At 44.4% G+C, this 24,030-nt stretch overlaps 1 protein-coding gene across 2 annotated transcripts in view; it reads right to left on the bottom strand.

Annotated features, from left to right (window-relative positions):
* The window catches only part of si:ch211-250n8.1 (uncharacterized), a 160,642-nt gene that overhangs the window by 27,645 nt on the left and 108,967 nt on the right, over nucleotides 1-24,030 (bottom strand). For both annotated transcript variants that reach the window (XR_009507706.1, XM_059948942.1), the window contains exons 10-12: nucleotides 18,956-19,152; nucleotides 14,113-14,158; nucleotides 4,878-4,943 (exon numbers count right to left, since the gene is read on the bottom strand). Coding sequence is in view for 1 of the 2 variants with exons in the window: in XM_059948942.1 (XP_059804925.1) it covers nucleotides 4,878-4,943; nucleotides 14,113-14,158; nucleotides 18,956-19,152 (309 nt within the window). In the remaining variant the exon portion in view is untranslated. The remainder of the gene's footprint in view (nucleotides 1-4,877; nucleotides 4,944-14,112; nucleotides 14,159-18,955; nucleotides 19,153-24,030) is intronic.

Raw genomic sequence — 24,030 nt, 5'->3', positions numbered from 1 at the left:
TACAGCATGGAAACAGGCCATCCCGGCCCTTCTAGTCCATGCCGAACGCTTACTCTCACTTAGTTCCACTGACCTGCACTCAGCCTATAACCCTCCATTCCTTTCCTGTCCATATACCTATCCAATTTTACTTTAAATGACAATACTTTAAATACCGAACCTACCTCTACCACTTCTACTGGAAGCTCGTTCCACACAGCTACCACTCTCTGAGTAAAGAAATTCTCAACTTTTGCCTCCTCTCAACTCATTCCTCTTGTTTGAACCTCCCCTACTCTCAATGGAAAAAGCCTAACCACGTCAACTCTATCGATCCCCCTCATAATTTTAAATACCTCTATCAAGTCCCCCCTCAACCTTCTATGCTCCAAATAATAAAGACCTAACTTGTTCATCCTTTCCCTGTAACTTAGGTGCTGAAACCCAGGTAACATTCTTGTAAATCTTCTCTGTACTCTCTATTTTGTTGACATCTTTCCTATAGTTTGATGACCAGAACTGTACACAATACTCCAAATTTGGCCTTACCAATGCCTTGTACAATTTTAACATTACATTTCAACTCCTATACTCAATGCTCTGATTTATAAAGGTCAACATACCAAAAGCTTTCTTCACCACCCTATCTATACATGAGATTCCACCCTCAGGGAACTATGCACCATTATTCCTAGATCACACTGTTCTACTGCATTCCTCAATGCCCTACCATTTACCACGTATGCCCTTTTTGGGTTATTCCTACCAAAATGTAGCACCTCACACTTATCAGCATTAAACTCCATCTGCCATTGATTCAGCCCACTCTTCTAACTGGCCTAAATCTCTCTGCAAACTTTGAAAACCTACTTCATTATCCACAACGTCAGCTACCTCAGTATCATCCGCATACTTACTAATCTAATTTACCACCCCATCATCCAGATCATTAATGTATCTAACAAACAACTTTGGACCCAGTACAGATCCCTGAGGCACACCACTAGTCACCGGCCTCCAACCTGACAAACAGTTATCCACCACTACTCTCTGGGATCTCCCATCCAGCCACTGTTGAATCCATTCTACTACTTCAATATTAATACCTAACGAGTGAATCTTCCTAACTAACCTTCCATGCGGAATCTTGTCAAAGGCCTTACTGAAGTCCCTATAGACAACATCCACTGCCTTACCCTCGTCAACCTTCCTCGTAACCTCTTCAAAAAATTCAATAAGGTTTGTCAAACATGACCTTCCATGCACAAATCCATGTTGACTGTTCCTAATCAGACCCTGTCTATCCAGATGATTATATATACCATCGTTAAGAGTACTTTCCATTAATTTACCCACCACTGACGTCAAACTGACAGGCCTTTAATTGCTAGGTTTATTCTTAGAACCCTTTTTAAACAATGGAACAACGTGAGCAATACGCCAATCCTCCAGCACCATCCCCGTTTCTAATGATATTTGTAATATTTCTGTCAGAGCCCCTGCTATTTCTACACTAAGCTCCCTCAAGGTCCTAGGGAATATCCTGTCAGGACGCGGAGATTTATCTACTTTTATATTCCTTAAAAGTGCCAGTACTTCCTCCTCTTTAATCATCATAATTTCCATAAATTCCCTACTCGTTTCCCTTACTATACATAATTCAATATCATTCTCCTTAGTGAATACTGAAGAAAAGAAATTGTTCAAAATCTCCCCCATCTCTTTCGGCTCCACACATAGCTGTCCACTCTGATCCTCTAAGGGACCAATTTTATCCCTCACTATCCTTTTGCTATTAGCATAGCTGTAGAAACCCTTTGGATTTATTTTCACCTTACTTGCCAAAGCAACCTCATATCTTCTTTTAGCTTTTCTAATATCTTTCTTAAGATTCTTCTTACATTCTTTACATTCCTCGAGCACCTCATTTACTCCATGCTGCCTATATTTATTGTAGATATCTCTCTTTTTCCTAACCAAGTTTCCAATATCCCTTGAAATCCATGGCTCTCTCAAACTTTTAACCTTTCCTTTCAACTTAACAGGAACATAAAGATTCTGTACCCTCAGAATTTCACCTTTAAATGACCTCCATTTCTCTATTACATCCTTCCCATAAAACAAATTGTCCCAATCCACTCCTTCTAAATCCTTTCTCCTCAAAGTTAGCCTTTCTCCAAACAGAAATCTCAACCCTGGGTCCAGTCCTATCCTTCTCCATAATTATATTGAAACTAATGGTATTGTGATCACTGGACCCGAAGTGCTCCCCAGCACATACCTCCGACACCTGACCTATTTCATTCCCTAACAGAAAGTCCAACACGGCCCCTTCTCTAGTTGGTTCCTCTATGTATTGCTGCAAAAAACTATCCTGCACACATTTTACAAACTCCAAACCATCCATCCCTTTTACAGTATGGGCTTCCCAGTCTATGTGTGGAAAATTAAAATCTCCCACAATCACAACCCAGTGCTTATTACAAACATCTGCTATCTCCTCGCAAATTTGCTCCTCCAATTCTCGCTCCCCATTAGATGGTCTATAATACACCTCTATAACTGATACTACACCTTTCCCATTCCTCAATTCCACTCAAATAGCCTCCCTAGACAAGCCCTCTAATCTAGCCTGCCAGAGCACTGCTGTAATATTTTCTCTGACAAGCAACACAACACCTCCCCCTTTGTCCCTCCGATTCTATCACACCTGAAGCAATGAAATCCAGGAATATTTAGTTGCCAGTCACACCCCTCCTGCAACCATGTTTCACTAATAGCTGCCACATCATATTTCCAGGTATCAATCCATGCTCTAAGCTCATCCATCTTTCTTACAATGCTCCTAACATTAAAATAAATGCATTTAAGAAATTCTCCACCTCTTCCTCTCTGTTTATCTCTAACAGTACAAAGAACTTTACTGTCTTCTTTTTCTTCCTTCTCCCATACACTCTGGTTCCCCTCCCCCCTCGTATCTAGTTTAAATCCACTGGAGCCTCTCTAGCATACCTACCTGCAAGAATATTTATCGACCTGCAGTTCCAATGTAAACCATCCCACCGGAACAGGTCTCACCTTCCCTGGAAAACTGCCCAATTATCTTAAATCTGAAGCCCTCCCTCCTGCACCATGTCTTCAGCCACATGTTGATCTACGCTATCTTACTATTTCTAAACCCACCTGCACGTGGCCCTGGTAGCAATCCTGAGATTGCTATCCTGGAGGTCCTGTCCTTTAACTTGGCACCTAGCTCCCTAAACTCACCTTTCAGGACCTCCTCACTCTTCCTACTCACGTCATTGACCACGACATCTGGCTGCTCACCCTCCCTCTTGAGAATACTGAGAACTGGATCTGAAATATCGTGGACCCTGGTACCAGGGAGGCAACAGACCATCCATGATTCTCGATTTCTTCCACAGAACCTCCTATCTGTCACCCTAACTATTGAATCCCCTCTCACTACTGCTCTCCTCTTTTCCCACCTTCCCTTCTGAGCTGAGGATCCAGTCTCGGTGCCAGAGATTGAACCACTGCAACTTGTCCCTGGTAGGTTGTCCCCACCAACTGTATCCAAAACGGTATGTGGGAACGGCCACAGGGGTGCTCTGCTCTTCCTGTCTATTCCCCTTCCCTCTCCTGACAGTCACCCAACTACCTGACTCCCGACTCCTCGGGGTGACTATCTCCCTGAAACTCCTGTCTATTTACGTCTCTGCCTCCGGAATGATCCGAAGTTCATCCAGCTCCAGCTCCAGTTCCCTAACTCGGTTTGTCAGGAGCTGCAGCTGGATGCACCTTTTGCAGGTGTACTCGCCCTGACTTCCCACATACTGCAAACGGAGCACTTGACTGCCCTAACTGCTGCCTCCATTACCTACTCCTAAGCTAATTAGATTAATTAAAGGAGCTTACCCGGCCTTAGCTCACCTGGAGTGAAGCTTGTCCTCAGCCTCTGCTCGCTTTTTAAATTTCCCTGCTGATCTCAGAGGCCGACTTTCACGCGTTTGTGCAGTCGTGCCCCGTTCAAACCTCGCCTCTGCCTGTTCTCGCTGAAGCCTGATTGAGCCAAAGCTGACTCACTCTGCCTCAGTCCACTCCAACAATGGCCGCTACATCACACGCCTGCGCAGTCTAGCCTCTTTGTCACGATCAGTTTAAAAAAAACACTTTTCTTTTACCTCTTCCCTCTCCGCCTCTTGCTGCGATTTAAATAACTGTTGAAAACTTCCTCTCCTTTTTAAGCCTTCGGCGCACTACATTTGTTTGTTTATAAAAAAACAGTCTCAATTCTATATTCATTGTTTTCATATCATAACACCATAAAGACAACCCAACGACACTGAAGTGACACACACAATCCTTTCAAAAACCCAGCAGGTTTTTCCCTTATAAACTTACCTAAAAATCCATTGTTCCTGAGGTTTACCATAGCTTCCAGTCTTTACAAACACTGGCCTACATCCATTCCATCTATATCAGCCCACATCTTCAGTCTATTCGCTCATGCCAGCATCAAGAGCTAGTTCATCTTCAGCATCTCAACCCACTCAAAGCAGCCTCCGAAGCGGATTATCAAACATCTCCTCTCTCTCTCCCAGTAGCCTGCCCCACTCACTCTCTCTTTTCTCTGCACAGCTGTTATGTGGGGACGGCAGGACTGTAATCCAGTCCTGGAGAAACAAGCTAAAATGTGTCCTCAACAGCCTGAAGGGAAAACTGGGGTTAATATGGTGTTCCCTGTGCACCTCTCTGTCTTATTTTCAATGGCAGAGATTCTTATTATGAAGTTTCTACAGTTGGTCTGACGGAGGTCATTTCTGCATGTTCCTGCAGTTGTTCTGACAGAGGTAATTTGTGCTATTACTCGATTTACAGACTTCTAGTGATCTCACCTGTGGTAGTAAGTTTTGCTCTATGACCTTCTCAATGCCTTCATCTAGTACTTCTTTTCCACCATACTGTAAGAGAAAAAAGTCTTAATTATTTTTGAATACATAGGGTGAACAGTAATAAGAGAGTTAAAAGTGATATTGTTGACCTCAGTACCCACTAAATTATGCAGTCGTAGCCTTAATTCAAGAATTTACACAAGTTAACCAGCATTTAAAGTACAACATGTTAAACCCTCAGAGTTTAAAGATTGGCTGTACTGGAGCCATTTAGGCTTAATTTCCTCTGTGTTTCGTTTTAGCAAACTGATTAATGCTAAGTGTTTTAATGGTGTTCTGTGCTGTTATACCCCAACCAAGAACGCACTTAAAATAAATATTGACATTATACCATCTCACACTGCCACTGGTGTCCACCCTGCTCTCTCGAATGATATTAACCACATCAGAACTTGATAAGATTATGATACTGTTAACCCATACGCTAGGAGTTTAGTATGACAAATGACTTCATTGTTTGCAGTCCAGCTACATTCTGTGACCTGTCACTAACACTGGCATCTTGCTTACAACCAGGAGCCTGCCCTACCCAGAAACCAGTGCAGTCACTGGCGGAGTCGGGATCATGTTCTGATGGTGAAATAGGTTAAAGACAATGGGCTAGGAATTGTAAAATGCCAGAACAGGTCCATCCCTGTGTTGGGACACTCAGTCAGGTGTTAACAGCAGATGAAGTTCAAAGTACATTTATTATCAAAGGATGTATATATTACACAACCTGGAGATTCATCTCCAAACAGGCAGCCACAAAACAAAGAAACCCAAAAGAACCCATTAAAATAAAAGGCACCCAATGCACAAGGAGAGAAAAAAAGTCACAAATCATGCAAACAATAAAATGCAAAAAGCATATGGAATGAAATTGAGTCCACAGGCACGAAGCCCAGAGCAGGCCCTCAGCCCCAGCCTCTGTTCATCACACAGCAGAGCGAAGAGTCATACAGCTCACAGACACGAAGCCCAGAGCAGGCCCACAGCCTCAGCCTCTGTTCATCACACAGCAGAGCGAAGAGTCATACAGCTCACAGACACGAAGCCCAGAGCAGGCCCACAGCCTCAGCCTCTGTTCATCACACAGCAGAGCGAAGAGTCATACAGCTCACAGACACGAAGCCCAGAGCAGGCCCACAGCCTCAGCCTCTGTTCATCACACAGCAGAGCGAAGAGTCATACAGCTCACAGACACGAAGCCCAGAGCAGGCCCACAGCCTCAGCCTCTGTTCATCACACAGCAGAGCGAAGAGTCATACAGCTCACAGACACGAAGCCCAGAGCAGGCCCACAGCCTCAGCCTCTGTTCATCACACAGCAGAGCGAAGAGTCATACAGCTCACAGACACGAAGCCCAGAGCAGGCCCACAGCCTCAGCCTCTGTTCATCACACAGCAGAGCGAAGAGTCATACAGCTCACAGACACGAAGCCCAGAGCAGGCCCTCAGCCCCAGCCTCTGTTCATCACACAGCAGAGCGAAGAGTCATACAGCTCACAGACACGAAGCCCAGAGCAGGCCCACAGCCTCAGCCTCTGTTCATCACACAGCAGAGCGAAGAGTCATACAGCTCACAGACACGAAGCCCAGAGCAGGCCCACAGCCTCAGCCTCTGTTCATCACACAGCAGAGCGAAGAGTCATACAGCTCACAGACACGAAGCCCAGAGCAGGCCCTCAGCCTCAGCCTCTGTTCATCACACAGCAGAGCGAAGAGTCATACAGCTCACAGACACGAAGCCCAGAGCAGGCCCTCAGCCCCAGCCTCTGTTCATCACACAGCAGAGCGAAGAGTCATACAGCTCACAGACACGAAGCCCAGAGCAGGCCCTCAGCCTCAGCCTCTGTTCATCACACAGCAGAGCGAAGAGTCATACAGTCCACAGGCACGAAGCCCAGAGCAGGCCCTCAGCCTCAGCCTCTGTTCATCACACAGCAGAGCGAAGAGTCATACAACTCACAGACACGAAGCCCAGAGCAGACCCACAGCCTCAGCCTCTGTTCATCACACAGCAGAGCGAAGAGTCATACAGCTCACAGACACGAAGCCCAGAGCAGGCCCTCAGCCCCAGACTGTTCATCACACAGCAGAGTGATACAGCTCACAGACACGAAGCCCAGAGTAGGCCCTCAGCCCCAGCCTCTGTTCATCACACAGCAGAGCGAAGAGTTATACAGCTCACAGACACGAAGCCCAGAGCAGGCCCACAGCCTCAGCCTCTGTTCATCACACAGCAGAGCGAAGAGTCATACAGCTCACAGACACGAAGCCCAGAGCAGGCCCACAGCCTCAGCCTCTGTTCATCACACAGCAGAGCGAAGAGTCATACAGCTCACAGACACGAAGCCCAGAGCAGGCCCACAGCCTCAGCCTCTGTTCATCACACAGCAGAGCGAAGAGTCATACAGTCCACAGGCACGAAGCCCAGCACAGCCGGAGCAAACAGAAGTTAGCCAACCTTTGCCCCCAGTCCCGACACCCTGCCTTTTCAATCCATCCAGACTGGCGGTTAAATCATCCAAACATTGTGTTGTTCCTCACTCTAAAATCCAGGTCCTGTCACATCGAAACACTCTGATCGTTGACCCCGCTGCCACATTTTGGCCCGTGCCTGACCTTTCCAACTTGGCCCAGCACTTAGATCAATCAGACCTTGCTCTCGGTTTTGGTGGTCAGGCTCCAAAGCTCCTCTGTTCCAATTTACCTCTGCTTCACACACACTGACTCCGTCTGCAATGTTTTAACTCCTCAAACATGTCTCGACCTCACTCTGACTTTGCATTGCACTCGTAAACCTCCCCCTTCAAATCAGCCTTGCCTCTTCATTGTTCCCGGTGGTCGTTTACCTTGTTTCCTTACAGAAGAAGTGTTACTGATGGAGTATTTGTTGAATTTCTTGTTTTGGGAATTGCCTGTAAGTTGTCACTTGTCTTCAGTAGCACCATCTTAAACCGGTAGTTGAATTGGCCTTGGCTGACAAAATCCATTTCTCCTGTGATGTCCCACATGTGTGTTTGAAGTGGGTTGGGGAGCAGATTGGGGTAAGAGGAATGAACACAGCATCATCCAAACACAGGAGTAGCAGTGTTCCTCAGGCCTCGTTCCACACAGCCCTCAGTTCTTTCTTCTTTTCAACCATTTCTCAGGTTTCTCTTTCAATACTCCCAAATATCTAGGCCTCCACAACCATCCAGGGAAGATATTCACAACTCTCAGGGTTTATAGTGCAGAAAAAGGCCCTTCAGTCCTGCTCATTCATGCTGACTATAGTTCCTACCTGAGCTAGTCCAAGTTACCTGCATTTGGCCCATTCCTGCCTCAATAAGACTGCAACTGCATACAACACTGATGACCCTCACCATCCACGACAAGCCCTCTTCTCATTACTACCATAGGGAGGAGGCACAAAAACCCGAAGGCTTACCCTCAACAATTTAAAGACAGCTCCTACCCCTCTCTATCAGATTTCTCAATAGTTCACGTGCCCATAAACACTCATTCACTATTCTTTTTTTGGCACTATGTATCTTGTAATTTATAATTTTTAATGTCTTTGTATTGTACTGCTGCTGCAAAATGACCAATTTCATGTCACGTGTCAGTGATAATAAACCTGATTCTGAGATCCCTATCCATGAACCTGTCCAAATGTCTTTCAGATACAATAACTGCATCCACTTCAAGCAGTTCTCTCCATATATCCAACCCCTCTGAAAAATGTGCCTCTCAGCTCCCCTTTAAACCTTTCCTCTCAACGTTAACCTACACTCTCTAGTTTTAGACTCCCCTGCCATAGAAAAAGGTTGTGCCCATCTTCCTTATCCATGCCCCTCATGATCATATAAACCTCTATAAGATCACTCTTCATTCCAGAGAAAACAGCCCCAGCCTAACCAGATTGTCTGCATAACCCAAGTCCCCCATTCCCAGTTCCATCCTTGTGACACAGACAAAATGCTGGAGGAACTCAGCAAGCCAGGTAGCATCCAGGAAAAGAACATAGTCAACTTTTCAGGCCAAAACCCTTTGGCAGCACTCAATTCATTCACATCCTTGTAAATCCCACTCGCTTAATCACCCCATCCTGTAGTAAGGCAATAAGAAAGGCATACTCCATGTGCAGTCTTTCCAAAGCTGCTCTACTCAATGCCCTGACCAACCAGTCTGTCTACCTGTGTTGCCACTTTCTGAGAACACTGTCAAATGTACTGAGGTACAGTGAAAGCTTGGTTTTGCACACCATACAAATAATTTCATTACAATACTGCAATGAGAATACAAGAATACAGAATCATGAGCACAAGAGATTCTGAAGATGTTGGAAAACTTGAACAATATTCGCAAAGTGCTGGAGGAAGTCCATTCTTCAGCTACTTCATAACTCACTAGAGCCATATCTGATCCTTAAATAAGCAACCTTCTTTCTTGTTGACTAGATGTGCCGCACCTCTAGTTCCTTCACCCTACCATCCTCTCCCTGCCTCAATGGGACAAAACTTGTCAAAAACTCCATGCAAGTGCTCCCTAAACAACCTCTGTGTTTCTGTTGTGTATTTCCCTGACTACATCTGTTCTCAATTTATGCTCCCCAGTTTCTGCCTAACATTGTTATAATTCCCCCTCCGGCAATTAAATATTTCCCCATGCTCTCTGTTCTTATTCCTGTCCAAGGCTATAGTAAAGGTCAGGGAGTTGTGGTCACCATCTCTGAACTGCTCTCCCACTGAGAGATCTGATACCTGTCCTGGTTCATTGCCCCACACCAGATCTAATATGGCCTCTCCTCTACATATGGAGTCAGGAACCAATCCAGGACATACCTAACAAATTCAACCCGATCCAAACCTTTAACACTAAGGGATGCTCTTGTATTCTACACCTTGCAAAATGGATGCCAACATTGCATTTGCCTTCTTTACCACTGATTCAACCTGCAAGTTAACCTTCAGGGAATCCTGCACAACAACTCAAGTCCATTTGCGTCTCTAATTTTTGAATTTTCTCCCCATTTTGAAAATACTCTATGCCTTTATTCCTTCTACCAAAGTGCATGACTGTGCACTTCCATCTATTAAGAGAGAAATGTTTGGTAGAATAGGAAGAAAAGGAAGTAGGAGGGTCCTAAAGGGGGTTGATGGGAAGTGAAAAGAGAAGGGGTTAGAGGGGAACCAGAATGCAGAATAAAGTGCAGTGCAGGTAGACAACATGGTACAAGGACATAATGTGATAGGTTGTTAGGTCAAGAGTCCATCTTACTGTATTCGGGGCCCATTTAATAATCTTATGACAGCAGCTTTCCACATTTGCAAGTTTCTAATGAGTGCTCCTTTATCAGAAGTTTGTGTGGAAACACTGAGATGAGGTTCAGCTATAAAAATAATGTGAATGGGGAGGTGGAGGTGTCTCTTAGTTGCGGGTTGAGTGTGTGGCAGAAGGGGAGCAACCCAGCTGGGTGAGGAGGTAGGGGTTTGATGTTGAGTGTGGGAAGGGGATTGATCCTTTGCTGTATCAGGTCGAGCGGAGGATGGGGGCGTGACCCTTGTCAGTGTGAAGGGATTGGAGTGAGGATAATGGTGAAGGCAGTGGCTCATCCGGGTTCGACTGGGCTGTCTGCAGACAATCTGACTGAAGCTGGTGCGATGCAGCAGAGAGGAGGGAGAAATCTGAATCAGGTTTATTATCACCGGCGCACATGAAATTTGTTAACTTTGCAGCAGCAGTACAATGCAATACAGATAATATAGGAAAAAAGCTGAATGACAGAAGTGTATTTTATATATAAGTAAATTAAGATAAGTAATGCAAAAACAGAAATTTTTAATGAAGTATTGAGTGAAGTGTTCATAGGTTCAATGACCATTCAGAAATCAGATGGCAAAGGGGAAGAAGCAGTTCCTGAATCACTGAGTGTGTGCCTTCAGGCTCCTGTACCTCCTCCCTGATGGTAACAGTGAGAAAAAGGCTTGTCCTAGGTGGTAGGGGTCCTTAATGATAGACGCTGCCTTTCTGAGGCACCGACCCTTGAGATGTCTTGGATACTGCAGAGGATAGTGCCCATGACGGCGCTGACTAATTTTATAACTCTCTGCAGTTGACTTAAATTCTGTGCAGTAGCCCTCCCCCCCCCCACCCCAATACCAGGTGATGCAGCCAGTCCGAGCACTCTTGATAGTACATCTGTAGGAGTTTGAGTGTTTTAGGTGACAAACCAAGTCTCCACAAGCTCCTGATGAAATATAGCCATTGTCTTGCCTTCTTTACAGCTGCATCGGTATGTTGGGACCAGGTTAGGTCCTCAGAGATATGGAACTTGAAACTGCTCACTCTCTCCTCTTCTGATCTCTCTATGAAGATTGTGTTCCCTCGTCTTACTGACATTGTGTGCAAGATCGTTGCTGTGACTCCTCCACTAGCTGGAATACTGTATCTCACTCTTGTACGTCCTCTCATCACCATTTGAGATTCTACCAACAATGACTGTAACATCAGCAAATTTATGGTTGGCATTTGAGCTATACCTAGCCACACAGTCATGGGCACAGAGAGAGTTGAGCAGTGAGCCTACCACACAGTCCTGAGGTGATCGATGTTGATTGTCAGTGAGGAGGAGATGTTATTACCAATCTGGATAGATTAAGGTCTTCTGGTTAGGACGTCATGGATCCAGTTGCAGAGGAGGTAAAGAGGCTCAAGTTCTGCAACTTTTCTATCAGGACTATAGAAATGATGGTGCTAAATGTCAAGTTACAGTCAAGGAACAGCATCCTGATGTAGGTATTTGTATTGTCCAGGTGACCCACGGCTGTGTGAAGAGCCACTGAGATTGCGTCTGGCACGGACCTATTTTGGTGACAATGGGACAGCTCCTTGTTGAGGCAGGAGTTGATTCTAGCCATGACCACCCCCTCAAAGCACGTAATCACCCTAGATGGGAGTATTACTGGCCGACAGTCATTAAGGCAGCTCACACTGCTCTTCCTGGACACTGGTATAATTGTTGCCCTTTTGACTTCTGATTGTAGTAGTGAGAAATTGAAAATGTCTTTAAATATCTCCGCCAGTTGGTTGGCACAAGTTTTCAGAGCCTTACCAAGTATTCCATCAGGGCCTGCCGCCTTGCAAGGGTTCACCACCCTGAAAGTCTGGGATCACAGAGTCACTGGGTGCAGCAGGGACCCTCACAGCTGTAGTCCTATTCTCCCTTTCAAAGCCAGCACAAAATGGCCTGAGCTCGTTTGGTACTGAGGCATCACTGCCCATCATGTTGTTGGGTTTCGTTTTATAGCAAGTAATGGCCTGCAAACCCCGCCAGAGATGATCGGTGATGTACTGGCAGTGATTGTTGGGTGTGCTGGAGAGCTCATTGGACCCAATGTCAACACTGACTGCCAATCTAACCATGACCCACATGTCTTGATCAATTGGTCACCTCTTGATCAAATGAATACATTGTCATCACCATTTAACCTAACCTCGTTAGTAATCTTTTATCTGCCATCTAACCAAATGCCCTCTACAACCTAAATACAGGTGCACATTCCTTTATCAGAAATTCTGAAATTCAAAAAGCTCCGAAAACCAAAGTTTTTTTCACCAACAGCTGACGTCACTCAGGTGTGACGTGGCAGCTCTAGCAGAGGCCGCCAGACGTCAGTTGTGGCTCAGCGCTCGTACTGACTACACGTGCATTTGCTGTTCGCTGGTATTTTGTGTTCACTGTTGGCTGTGTTTAATTTGACTGTGAAAAGGTCAAAAAGAGCTGCAGATACCCCTATGGGTAGCAATGAGAAAAAGAGAAGGAAGCATCTATCATTATCAATAACGCAGAAAGTGGAGGTATTGCAGAAGCTTGATCACGGTGTGTCTGTACAGCACCTTACTGAAGAATATGGTGTCGGAACTACCACTGTATATGATTTAAAGAAACAGGAAGACAAGTTACTGAAGTTTTACAGTGACTGTGACGCTTTACATTTATTCCATTAAGTCACTTACCATGTGTTTGATTCGGTTTGTTTGAAGCTGTATATTTTTATGTTCTTTTGAAAGTTTTTGTTGGAAATAAATTTTTTTCTTGTCATTATTCCCTAAACAATACAATATAACAACTATTTACATTATATTAGGTATTATAAGTAATCTAGAGATGATTTAAAGTATACGGGAGGATGTGTGTAGGTTTGGAGCTCCACCAGGTCCTAAAGTCCACCCACACTGAGACAGGTTAAATAAGGGATTTGAGCATATACGTGTTTTTTGGTATCGGGGTGGTGGTGGGGGCGGGGGTGGCTGCAATCCAAAAAAATTCTGAATTCCGAAATGCAAATGGCCCCAAGGATTTTGGATAAGGAATTGTGGAACTGTACACTGTCCCTTTACCCACCCTGTTGTAACTTCCACAGTCCTTTCTTATTGTTTTCCATTCTCTGGTTAAGCCCAGTTTGTTGATCTGGTCACATTCCCAAGCCCCACTCTATAAATTCAAGGTCACTGTGGAAGCCCACTGATCGGCCAGCTGCATACAATTTACACGTCGTGCATCGACTGAGAGACGTACTGACAACACAAAGTCACTGATTACATTTAGTGGTGCTGACTTCTTTCTGCAGTAGTGATTGAGAACTTGTTGGCTCATAAATGTAGTTCATTAAAATGTTAATTTTAAGCCTTTAACATTTGTACAGCTCCAGGTGCAGACTTAAGGCTGATTTATACTTGGGCGTACAGGCTACACTGCAGACTACGCCATAGGCCTAATTTTCACTTCTGCATCGCTCTACGCTGTAGCGAGCATGCGTTGGTGTGCGCCAAGATGCTAGTTGGCGGTGGGGTTTCTATGCCACTGTGTTGAGTTTCTTCATGAGAGACATGGACAAGGAAATGCATTTCAAACATTTTTCCATGTTGGCAGGTAGATTTGACGATTTGGTTAATCTATTTTGCATCGGTGTACAGACATGGCGGAGAAGAAGCAACTGGAAATGCGATGCTACCAAGTGGACCGATCACAGTTGTTGCGGTCTGCGTCGCCGTGACGCATGAGTTAATTATCGGGGGAGGTGCACGGCGTAGGTACAGTGTTGATGTGATGCACAAGTGTAAATCAGCCTTTACAGCCACTCATTTCCCACTATGATTAGAAGTACATCAGTGTAGAGCATAGACAACTCACTGCTAACTGATTTTACCATTCCAATGTTCACCTGACCCAAGAATCGCAGCGAATACAGCAACCTGCAGCAGAGAAAAGATCCTCAGTCCATGCAATCTCAAAATTAAGCCACACAAAGTACAGGTCTGCTTAAACCACCCCCCCCCCCACTCGGGGCCCATCATTCCACGACAGAGTAAATTTACATTGGCAACACAGGATGGAGCCTCGTGCTAATTACAAGTGCTTCCCAGCTGACAAAGACCCAGTTTACAAATGAATGAGTGTTTGGGAGACCAGCAATTATGAATTTTCTAGCTGCTGTGGGGTTGTAGGTACCTTCTGCCATGTGGGAACTCAGTTTGCAGCCTCATTTCTGACTGGTGGTAACACCAGTAATAAAGTACCCTCAGGAATGGAACGATGTCATAAGCTATGGAGGACCTGCAATGCTGACCTAATGGCTGGAGGAGTGTTCATTTACATCACCTAATACCTCCCGTCCAAGCTCGATCGTTGGTTCCCCAAACTTGCCCATGCTGTACGTGGACAGTATAGTTAGTAAGGAAGCAGCTGAGCTGGTGAGATGTCCACCTTTTGAGTGGAGACACAGGCTCCTCATATCTAACACGTTGAATATGAAGGAAGGCTGGATAGTTTAAGAAGTCTGGAGCTGGCAGTTATCTGCTATGTTTGGCATTCTCAGAGAAGTGAGAGAATTGGGTGAACAAAGAAGGGGAAGAAGACAAGAGACTGCAGAATCAGGAACCTGGATCAACAATCTGCTGGAAGAACCCAGTGGCTCGAGCAACATGTGTAAAAGGAAAGACATCAGGCAGCATGGTGGCATGGTAGGAAAGTATATGTGTGTGAGGACAGCTTTCTGTTCTCGGTGTCGGACGTGGGAGGTCCTGGAGTCTTCCACTCTCACAGATGATCATATCTGCACCAGGTGTGTCGAGCTGCAGATCCTGAGGGACTGAGTTAGGGAACTGGAGATGCAGCTCAATGACCTTCGTCTGGTCAGGGAGAGCGAGGAGGGGATAGAGAGGAGTTACAGGCAGGTGGTCACTCTGGGGCCACGGGAGACAGAGAAATGGGTCACAGTCAGGAGAGGGAAGGGGAAGAGTCAGGTACTAGAGAGTACCCCTGTGGCTGTACCCCTTGACAATAAGTACTCCTGTTTGAGTACTGTTGGGGGGGACAGCCTATCTGGGGGAAGCGACAGTGGCCGTGCATCTGGCACAGAGTCTGGCCCTGTGGCTCAGAAGGGTAGGGAAGGAAGAGGAAGGCAGTAGTGATAGGGGACTCTATAGTTAGGGGGTCAGACAGGTGATTCTGTGGACGCAGGAAAGAAATTTGGATAGTAGTTTGCCTCCCAGGTGCCAGGGTCCAAGATGTTTCCGATCACGTCCAAGATATCCAGCAGTGGGAGAGAGAACAGCCAGAGGTTGTGGTACATATTGGTACCAATGACATAGGTAGGAAAAGGGAAGAGGTCCTGAAAAAAGACTACAGGAAGCAAGTTGAGAAGCAGGACCACAAAGGTAGTAATCTTGGAATTACTGCCTGTGCCACGTGACAGTGAGAATAGGAATGGAATGAATTGGAGGATAAATGTGTGGCTGAGAGATTGGAGCGGAGGCAGGGATTCAGATTTCTGGATCATTGGGACCTCTTTTGGGTCAGGTGTGACCTGTACAAAAAGGACGGGTTCCACATGAATCCCAGGGGGACCAATATCCTGACAGGGAGGTTTGCTTAGGTTATTGGGGAGAGTTTGAACTAGAATTGTTGAAGGGTGGGAACCAAACTGAAGAGAAGGTTAGCTCACAAACAGAGAAAGCTTGTAGACCGTGCGAGAGGGAGGATAGGCAGGTGATAGAGAAGAGACGCGCTCAGACCGAAGGCTTGAGATGTGTCAATCTTAATGCAAGGAGTGTTGTGAACAAAGTGGATGAGCTTAGATCGTGGATCAGTACTTAGAGATATGATGTGGTGGCCATTATAGAGACTTGGATGGCTCAGGTTAGAGACTTGGTTACCTCAAGTGCTGGGTTTTAGATGTTTCAGAAAGGACAGGGAGGGAGGCAAAAGAGGTGGGGGTGTGGTATTGCTGATCAGAGATAGTCTCACGGCTGCAGAAAAGGTGGACATCATGGAGGGATTGTCTACGGAGTCTCTGGGTAGAAGTTAGGAACAGGAAGGGGTCAATAACTTTACTGGGTGTTTTTTATAGGCCGCCCAATAGTAACAGGGACATCAAGGAGCAAATAGGGAAACAGATCCTGGAAAGGTGTAATAATAACAGAGTTGTCGTGATGGGAGATTTTAATTTCCCAAATATTGATTGGCATCTCCCTAGAGCAAGGGGTTTCAATGGGGTGGAGTTTGTTAGGTGTGTTCAGGAGGGTTTCTTGACACAATATGTAGATAAGCCTACAAGAGGGGAGGCTGTACTTGATCTGGTATTGGGAAATGAACCTGGTCAGGTGTCAGATCTCTCAGTGGGAGAACATTTTGGAGATAGTGATCATAATTCTATCTCTTTTACAATAGCATTGGAGAGAGATAGGAACAGACAAGTTTGAAAAGTGTTTAACTGGAGTATGGGGAATTATGAGGCTATCAGGCAGGAAATTGGAGGCTTAAATTGGAAACAGATGTTCTGAGGGAAAAGTATGGAAGAAATGTGACAAATATTCAGGGGATATTTGTGTCAAGTTCTGTATAGGTACGTTCCAATGAGACAGGGAAGTTATGGTAGGGTACAGGAACTGTGCTGTACAAAGGCTGTAATAAATCTGGTCAAGAAGAAAAGAAAAGCTTACAAAAGGTTCAGAGAGCTAGGTAATGTTAGAGATCTAGAAGATTATAAGGCCAATAGGAAGGAGCTTAAGAAGGAAATTAGGAGAGCCAGAAGGGGCCGTGAGAAGGCTTTGGCAAGCAAGGTTAAGGAAAACCCCAAGGCATTCTACAACTGCTATCATGTTTGCTGTTGTGTGCTGGGGCAGCAGGCTGAGGGTAGCAGACACTAACAGAATCAACAAACTCATTTGTCAGGCCAGTGATGTTGTGGGGGTGGAACTGGACTCTCTGATGGTGGTGTCTGAAAAGAGGATGCTGTCCAAGTTGCATGCCATCTTGGACAATGACTCCCATCCACTCCATAATGTACTGGTTAGGCACAGGAGTACATTCAGCCAGAGACTCATTCCACCAAGATGTAACACTGAGCGTCACAGGAAGTCATTCCTGCCTGTGGCCATCAAACTTTACAACTCCTCCCTTGGGAGAGAGGGGATCTGATTGAAACACATAAGATTATTAAGGGATTGGACACACAGGAGGCAGGAAGCATGTTCCCACTGATGGTGAGTCCAGAACTAGAGGCCTCAGTTTAAGAATAAGGGGTAGGCCATTTAGAACAGAGATGCGGAAAAACTTTTTCACCCAGAGAGCGGTGGATATGTGGAATGCTCTGCCCCAGAAGGCAGTGGGGGCCAAGTCTCTGGATGCATTCAAGAGAGAGTTAGATAGAGCTCTTATAGATAGCGGGGTCAAGGGATATGGGGAGAGGGCAGGAATGGGGTACTGATTGTGTATGATCAGCCATGATCACAGTGAATGGCGGTGCTGGCTAAAAGGGCCGAATGGCCTACTCCTGCACCTACTGTCTATTGTCTATTGAGTGTCAGACACCCTAAGCCAATAGGCTGGTCCTGGACTTATTTCCACTTGGCATGATTAACTAATTATTATTATTTTATTTACGGTTTTATATTGCTATATTTCTTCACTATTCTTGGTGCGGCTGTAATGAAACCCAATTTCCCTCAGGATCAATACAGTATGTCTGTCTGTCTATCTAAGTATGTGAAGAGCATGAGGATAAGGCATGAAAGAATAGGACCTATCAAGTGTGACAGTGGGAAAGTGTGTATGGAACCAGAGGAAATAGCAGAGGTACTTAATGAATACTTTACTTCAGTATTCACTATGGAAAAGGATCTTGGTGATTGTTGTGATGACTTGCAGCAGACTGAAAAGCTTGAGCACGTAGACATTAAGAAAGAGGATGTGTTGGAGCTTTTGGAAAGCATCAAGTTGGATAAGTCATCAGGACCAGACAAGATGTACCCCAGGCTACTGTGGAAGGTGAGGGAGTAGATTGCTGAGCCTCTGGCAATAATCTCTGCATCATCAATGGGGACGGGAGAGGTTCCGGAGGACTGGAGGACTGCAGATGTTGTTCCCTTATTTAAGAAAGGGAATAGAGATAGCCCAGGAAATTATAGACCAGTGAGTCTTACCTTGGTAAGTTGACGGAGAAGATCCTAAGAGTCAGGAATTATGTACATTTGGTGGAGGTGGATATGATAGGGTCTTTTAAGAGGCTTTTGGATAGGTACATGGAGCTTAGTAAAATAGAGGGCTTATAGGTAAGCCTAGTAATTTCTAAGGTAGGGACACGTTCGGCACAGCTTTGTGGGCGAAGGGCCTGTATTGTGCTGTAAGTTTTCTATGTTTCTATTTCTAATGCTACTACAGTGCCAGTGACCCGGGTTCAATTCTACCACACTCTCCAAGAAATTTGTATATCTGCTCCATCACCACATGGGTTTCCTCCCATCTTCCAAAGACATACTGATTTGTAGGTCATTTACACGGGTGTAAATGTGTGGTGCAAGCTCACTGGACTGGAAGGACACATTTCATGTCGAAAACCTGTGTTAGGGAAGGGAATCTGTTTTCTTTCCGTGATTACGCCAGATTGGTGATGGGGAAACTAACCAATTGCACTGTTATCTTTAACCTCGGAGGTTTAAAACATGGCAGCAGGCAAGATAATCTATGAGAGTGAGCTTAGAGTTTCTCACCTGTCATCTTGCAGACTGTCTTCTGACATCTCCTTCTCTGGCTTGTTATCATACTGAAGCTGAAAATTGGGGATCTCTTTGTGCATCAGTTGGAGATGAGGTAACAAAGGTCTGTATACTGACCCATCGTGCCATTTCCAGTGAATTATGTGGAAACTTAATGGCTGCCCTCGAAGTCTCTGTAAAACCGTTTGAGCCTGAGGTAACAACAAGTGGTCAGAAACATCATGGTCAGAAACAGCAGGGCTTTGAAAAAGAATCTATTTGCTCACAAGGTGCAGATATCACAGTAGTCTGACTCATCCCCAAGGAGGAGAGAGCTGACAATCAGTCAGATCGGTCACATATAGGCCTGACTGGTTCCCGCCCTCATGGGCACTAGTGAATAAGATGTTCATGTTAATATCTATCTGGACATTTTGATTACACTTGTTTACTGAGACTAGCTTTGCTTTCTAACTCCTGATTTAGTTGATATAGTTTAAATTGAATACCATCTACTAGAGTGGATGTTTCTTTTATCAATGGTTTGTACTTCTCGCTGCAAGTTACTGCATCCCTTTACATTTGCACTCCCTTCCAAGTTTCTCTTGGATTCCTCCCCTCATCCTTCTTGGAGACCTTAAGACATGGGAGCAGGATTAGGCCAACTGGCCCATCGAGTCTGCTCCGCCATTCAATCATGGCTGATTCTTTTCTTTCCCCTGCTCAGCCCCACTTCCCAGCTTTCTTCCCGTAGCCTTTGATGTCGTGGCCAATCAAGAACCTATCAATCTCCAAAATACACACAATGACCAGCTTCCACAGCTGCCTGTGGTAAAATTCTACAAATTCAATACACTCTGGCTAAATAAATTCCTCTGTATCTCTGTTTTAAATGGATGCCCCCCTACTCTGAGGCTGTGTCCTCTTCTAGACTCCCCCATCCTTTCCATATCTATTCTGTCTAAGCTTTCAACAATTGAAAGGTTTCAATGAGATCAACCCTCATCCTTCTAAATTCCAGTGAGTAAAGGCAAACATTCTTCATATGATAACCCTTTCATTCCCAGAATTATCCTTCTGAACTTCCTCTAAACCATCTCCAATGTCAGCACAGCTTTTATTAGATGAGGAGCCCAAAACTGTTCCCAATACTCAAGGTGAGACTGCACCAGTGCGTTATAAAGCTTCAGCATCACACCCCTGTTCTCGCATTCTGGACCTCTTGAAATGAATGTTAACATTGTATTTGCCTTCCTCACCACGGGCTCTACCTGCAAGTTAACCATTAGGATGTTCTGCACAAGGACTCCTATGTCACTTTGCATCTCAGATTTTTCAATTTTCTCCCCATTTAGAAAATAGTCCACACATTTATTTCTTCTACCAAAGTGCATGACCATGCATTTTCCAACATTGTGTTTCATTTGTCACTTTCTTGACTGTTATCCTAATCTTTCTGTTTCCTCAACACTACTTATTCTTCCACCAATCTTTGTATCGTTTGCTAACTTGTCAACAAAGCAATCTATTAAATCATCTAAATTATTGTTACACAGCATAAAAAGAAGTTGTCCCAGCCTGACCCCTGCAGAACACCACTAGTCACTGGTAACCAACAAAAGGATCCTTTTATTCTCACTCGCTGCCTCCTACCAATCAGCCAATGCTCTAACCATGTTAGTAACTTTCCCGTAATACCATGGGCTCTTAACTTGGTAAGCCGCTTCATGTGTGGCACCTTGTCAAAGGCCTCCTGAAAGTTCAGATATACAACATCCACTACATCCCCTTTATCAATCCTACTTGCGACCTCCTCGAAGAATTCCAATAGGTTCGTCAGGCAATATTGTCCCATAAGAAACACGTGTTGAATTTTTCCTATCTTGTCCTTTGTCACCAAGTACTCCATAACCTCATCCTTAACAACTGATTCCAACATCTCCCCAGCCACTGAGATCAGTTTAACTGGTCTATAATTTCTTTTCTGCTGCCTCCCTTCTTACTTAAAGAGTGGAATGACATTTGCAATTTTCCAGTCATCCGGAACCATGTCAGAGTCCAATAATTGTTGAAAGATCATTTCTAATACCCTACAATCCCTACCGCTAACTTTCAGAAGCCTGGGTCCAGGTGATTCATGTACCTTTAGGTCTTTCAGCTTTTTGTGCACCTTCTCCCTTGTTATGGTAACTGCACCCACTTCTCTTCCCTCACACTCTTCAACATGTGGCACACAGCTAGTGTCTTCCAAGTGAAGACAGACGCAAAATAGAGTCGGCCCTCCTTATCCGCGGGGGATTGGTTCCGGGACCCCCCGCTGGTACAAAAATTCATGGATGCTCAAGTCCCTTATTTAACATGTATTAGTGCGGTGGTCTTTAGGACTCACGGAATGCCGGACTTTATTTAACGCCTCCATGCGGTGGACATGAGGACCTGGCGGTGGGCTCTGAACCTGCAGTGTTTCTGTTCACGAAAATAATCACGATCACGATTGAAAATAAGGTGGAAGTAATACAGCGATTGGAAAGAGGTGAAATGCCATTGGTCGTTGGAAAAGCGTTAGACTACAGTTGGTCAACAATCGGAAAAATTTTAATGGAGAAAGGCCCTGTGAAAGGCCCTGCCCCGATGAAAGCTACAGTTATTACTAAGCAACGCAGTGGTTTTATTATTGAAATATGTGTGTTTCTTAGGTGTTTTATATGCATAGAAAGGTAAAATATGTACTATATACTAAGAAAAACGTTTGACTAACTGACACTAAATAAAACCGTATGTACCTGTTCCAACTTCAAATCCAACTTAAAGACAGACTCAGGAACGGAACTCATTCATAACCCGGGGACTGCCTGTACTTTTAAGTCATTTCTAGATTACTTATACTGTAATAACTAATACAATGTAAATGCTATGTAAATAGTTATTATACTGTATTGTTTAGGGAATAATGACAAGAAAAAAATAGTCTGTACATGCTCAAGCAACAAGTGCTGGAGAGAGAACTTCCGGGTTTTCCCAATCCATGGTTGGTTGAATCCGCGCATAATTGTACTCATTTAGTTCATCTGCCATCCTCATTTCCTAGTGGTCCTATATCCACACTCATTTCTCTTTTATTTTTCATATACTTGAAAAAGCTTTTTCATGCCTCCTTGATATTGTTTGCTAGCTTGCTTTAATATTTCATCTTTTCTCTTCTAATGATTCTTTTACTTGCTTTCTGTAGGTTTTTAAAAGCTTCCCAATCCTCTATCTTCCCACTAATGTTTGTTTGGTTAGCGTTGATTTCCCTTGTCAGCCACAGTTGTACTATTTTGCCATTTGATTATTTCTTCATTTTTGGAATACATTTACCCTGCACCATTGCTGCTCTACTCTCACCCCTGCCAGCATCTCTTACCAACCTGATTTTCCCAATCCACCTGCATGTTAAAATCACCCATGACTATCATAACATTGCCCTTTTGAAATGTCTTCACTCAAACCACAAGGATTCAACATCTTCTGATCCTATGTCAGATCTTTCTACTGACTTGATGCCATTCTTTAACAGCAGAGCCACACCACCCCCACTGTCTACCTTCCTATCCCTCCAATACAATGTGTAACCTTGGACATTCAACTCCCAACCACAACCATCCTTCAGCCACGATTCATTGATGGCCACAACATCGTACCTGACAACCTGTAATACTGCAACAAGATCTTCCACCTTATTTCTTATACTGTGAGCATTGAGATATAACACTGAGTACTGTATTTGCTACCTTTCTTGATTCTGCTTACCTAATGCACTGATACTCACCCTGCTGGCTGTAATTTTGTCTTTTCATCTGCTTCCCCTTCCCGACCATCTGTAAACTATCATATCTTGAGGCCTTTCACTTCAGTTTCCATCCCCCCACCAAATTAGTTTAAACCCTCCCCAACAGCTTTAACAAACCTGACCTCAAGAATATTCGTCTGGGGCCTCCTTTGCTGCCTAGGTTACTGTTCACCAAACTCTTCAAGTAAACCTAGACTTAGCATGATGATGCTAAATGTGATTATTTAAAAGCAACTTAATAAAATGGATAATAAATTGCAAAATACTAGACTGAGGAGAAAGATGATTTGCAACAGTGAAATCTAAGTCCTCACAGCCATATGGGCTTGTGGATTAGTTCCCATTAAGATGGTCACACAATATTGCGCATTAGTAAAATGACTCTCGGTAAACAATGTGCTCTAAATGAGTGAGAAGTCCACAACAAATATTTCACCTCAGACACTGAGCAAAATGATAAGGGTATCCTAACATTAGAGAGCGACAGACCAATGTACTATATATAGCCTAATGAGTGAAAATGAAAGCAGAACAGCTCCTGGGAAGACTTGATGGGAATACCCCAAAGTAATTCTCCAACCTGCAGCTAATTTAGTGTGACCTACCATCATCATAAATTGGGAAATGACAAGTTCGCTGATGATGATAACATTGCTCAATTCTATTGGGAATTTCTCAGATAACAAAACATTCTGTGCTCAGGTGCAGCGAAGCCCGGTCGATAGTTGTTGTACCAATGTTATTGGGAGCAGACAAACATTGTTAGGATTACAGACCAATCAGTTGTGATCTTAGTAAATAGCATAACTGGCTCAAAAGGGCCAAGTGATTCATCTACTCCTCTCCCTAACTTGTCTGGTCATTGGTGCCAGGCAAGACCACCTCTAAAAGAAGAATCTAGCCAACTCCTCCCTTCAAAAGCATTAAATCCAACATCCCAGAGTATCACTGACCAGAACCTTAGTTGGACAAATTACATAAGCACTGTTTCTTTACCAATACCTCCTAAACTTGTGACCTCTACCACTTGGCCCAGTACTGATCACTACATCACACCACTGAATGTACTTGTTATCATTCTTATTTCTACTTTATTCCCTGGTAGCTAGCTCACCAATTTTCTAATCATGCCGGTAAATTAGCTCCTACAGCATGATCTTTTATTGTTCTGCAATAACCTTTTGAGATCCACCTTATCAAATGCTTTCTGGATATCTAAGTATAATGCTATAACATCCTAAGCTCCTTCATCTACAGCACT

Source organism: Hypanus sabinus, chromosome 23 (assembly GCF_030144855.1).
Source record: "Hypanus sabinus isolate sHypSab1 chromosome 23, sHypSab1.hap1, whole genome shotgun sequence".
Taxonomy (NCBI): Eukaryota; Metazoa; Chordata; class Chondrichthyes; order Myliobatiformes; family Dasyatidae; genus Hypanus; species Hypanus sabinus.
The sequence above is the reverse complement of the archived record's forward strand: the minus strand, read 5'-3'. Positions and strand labels throughout refer to the sequence as shown.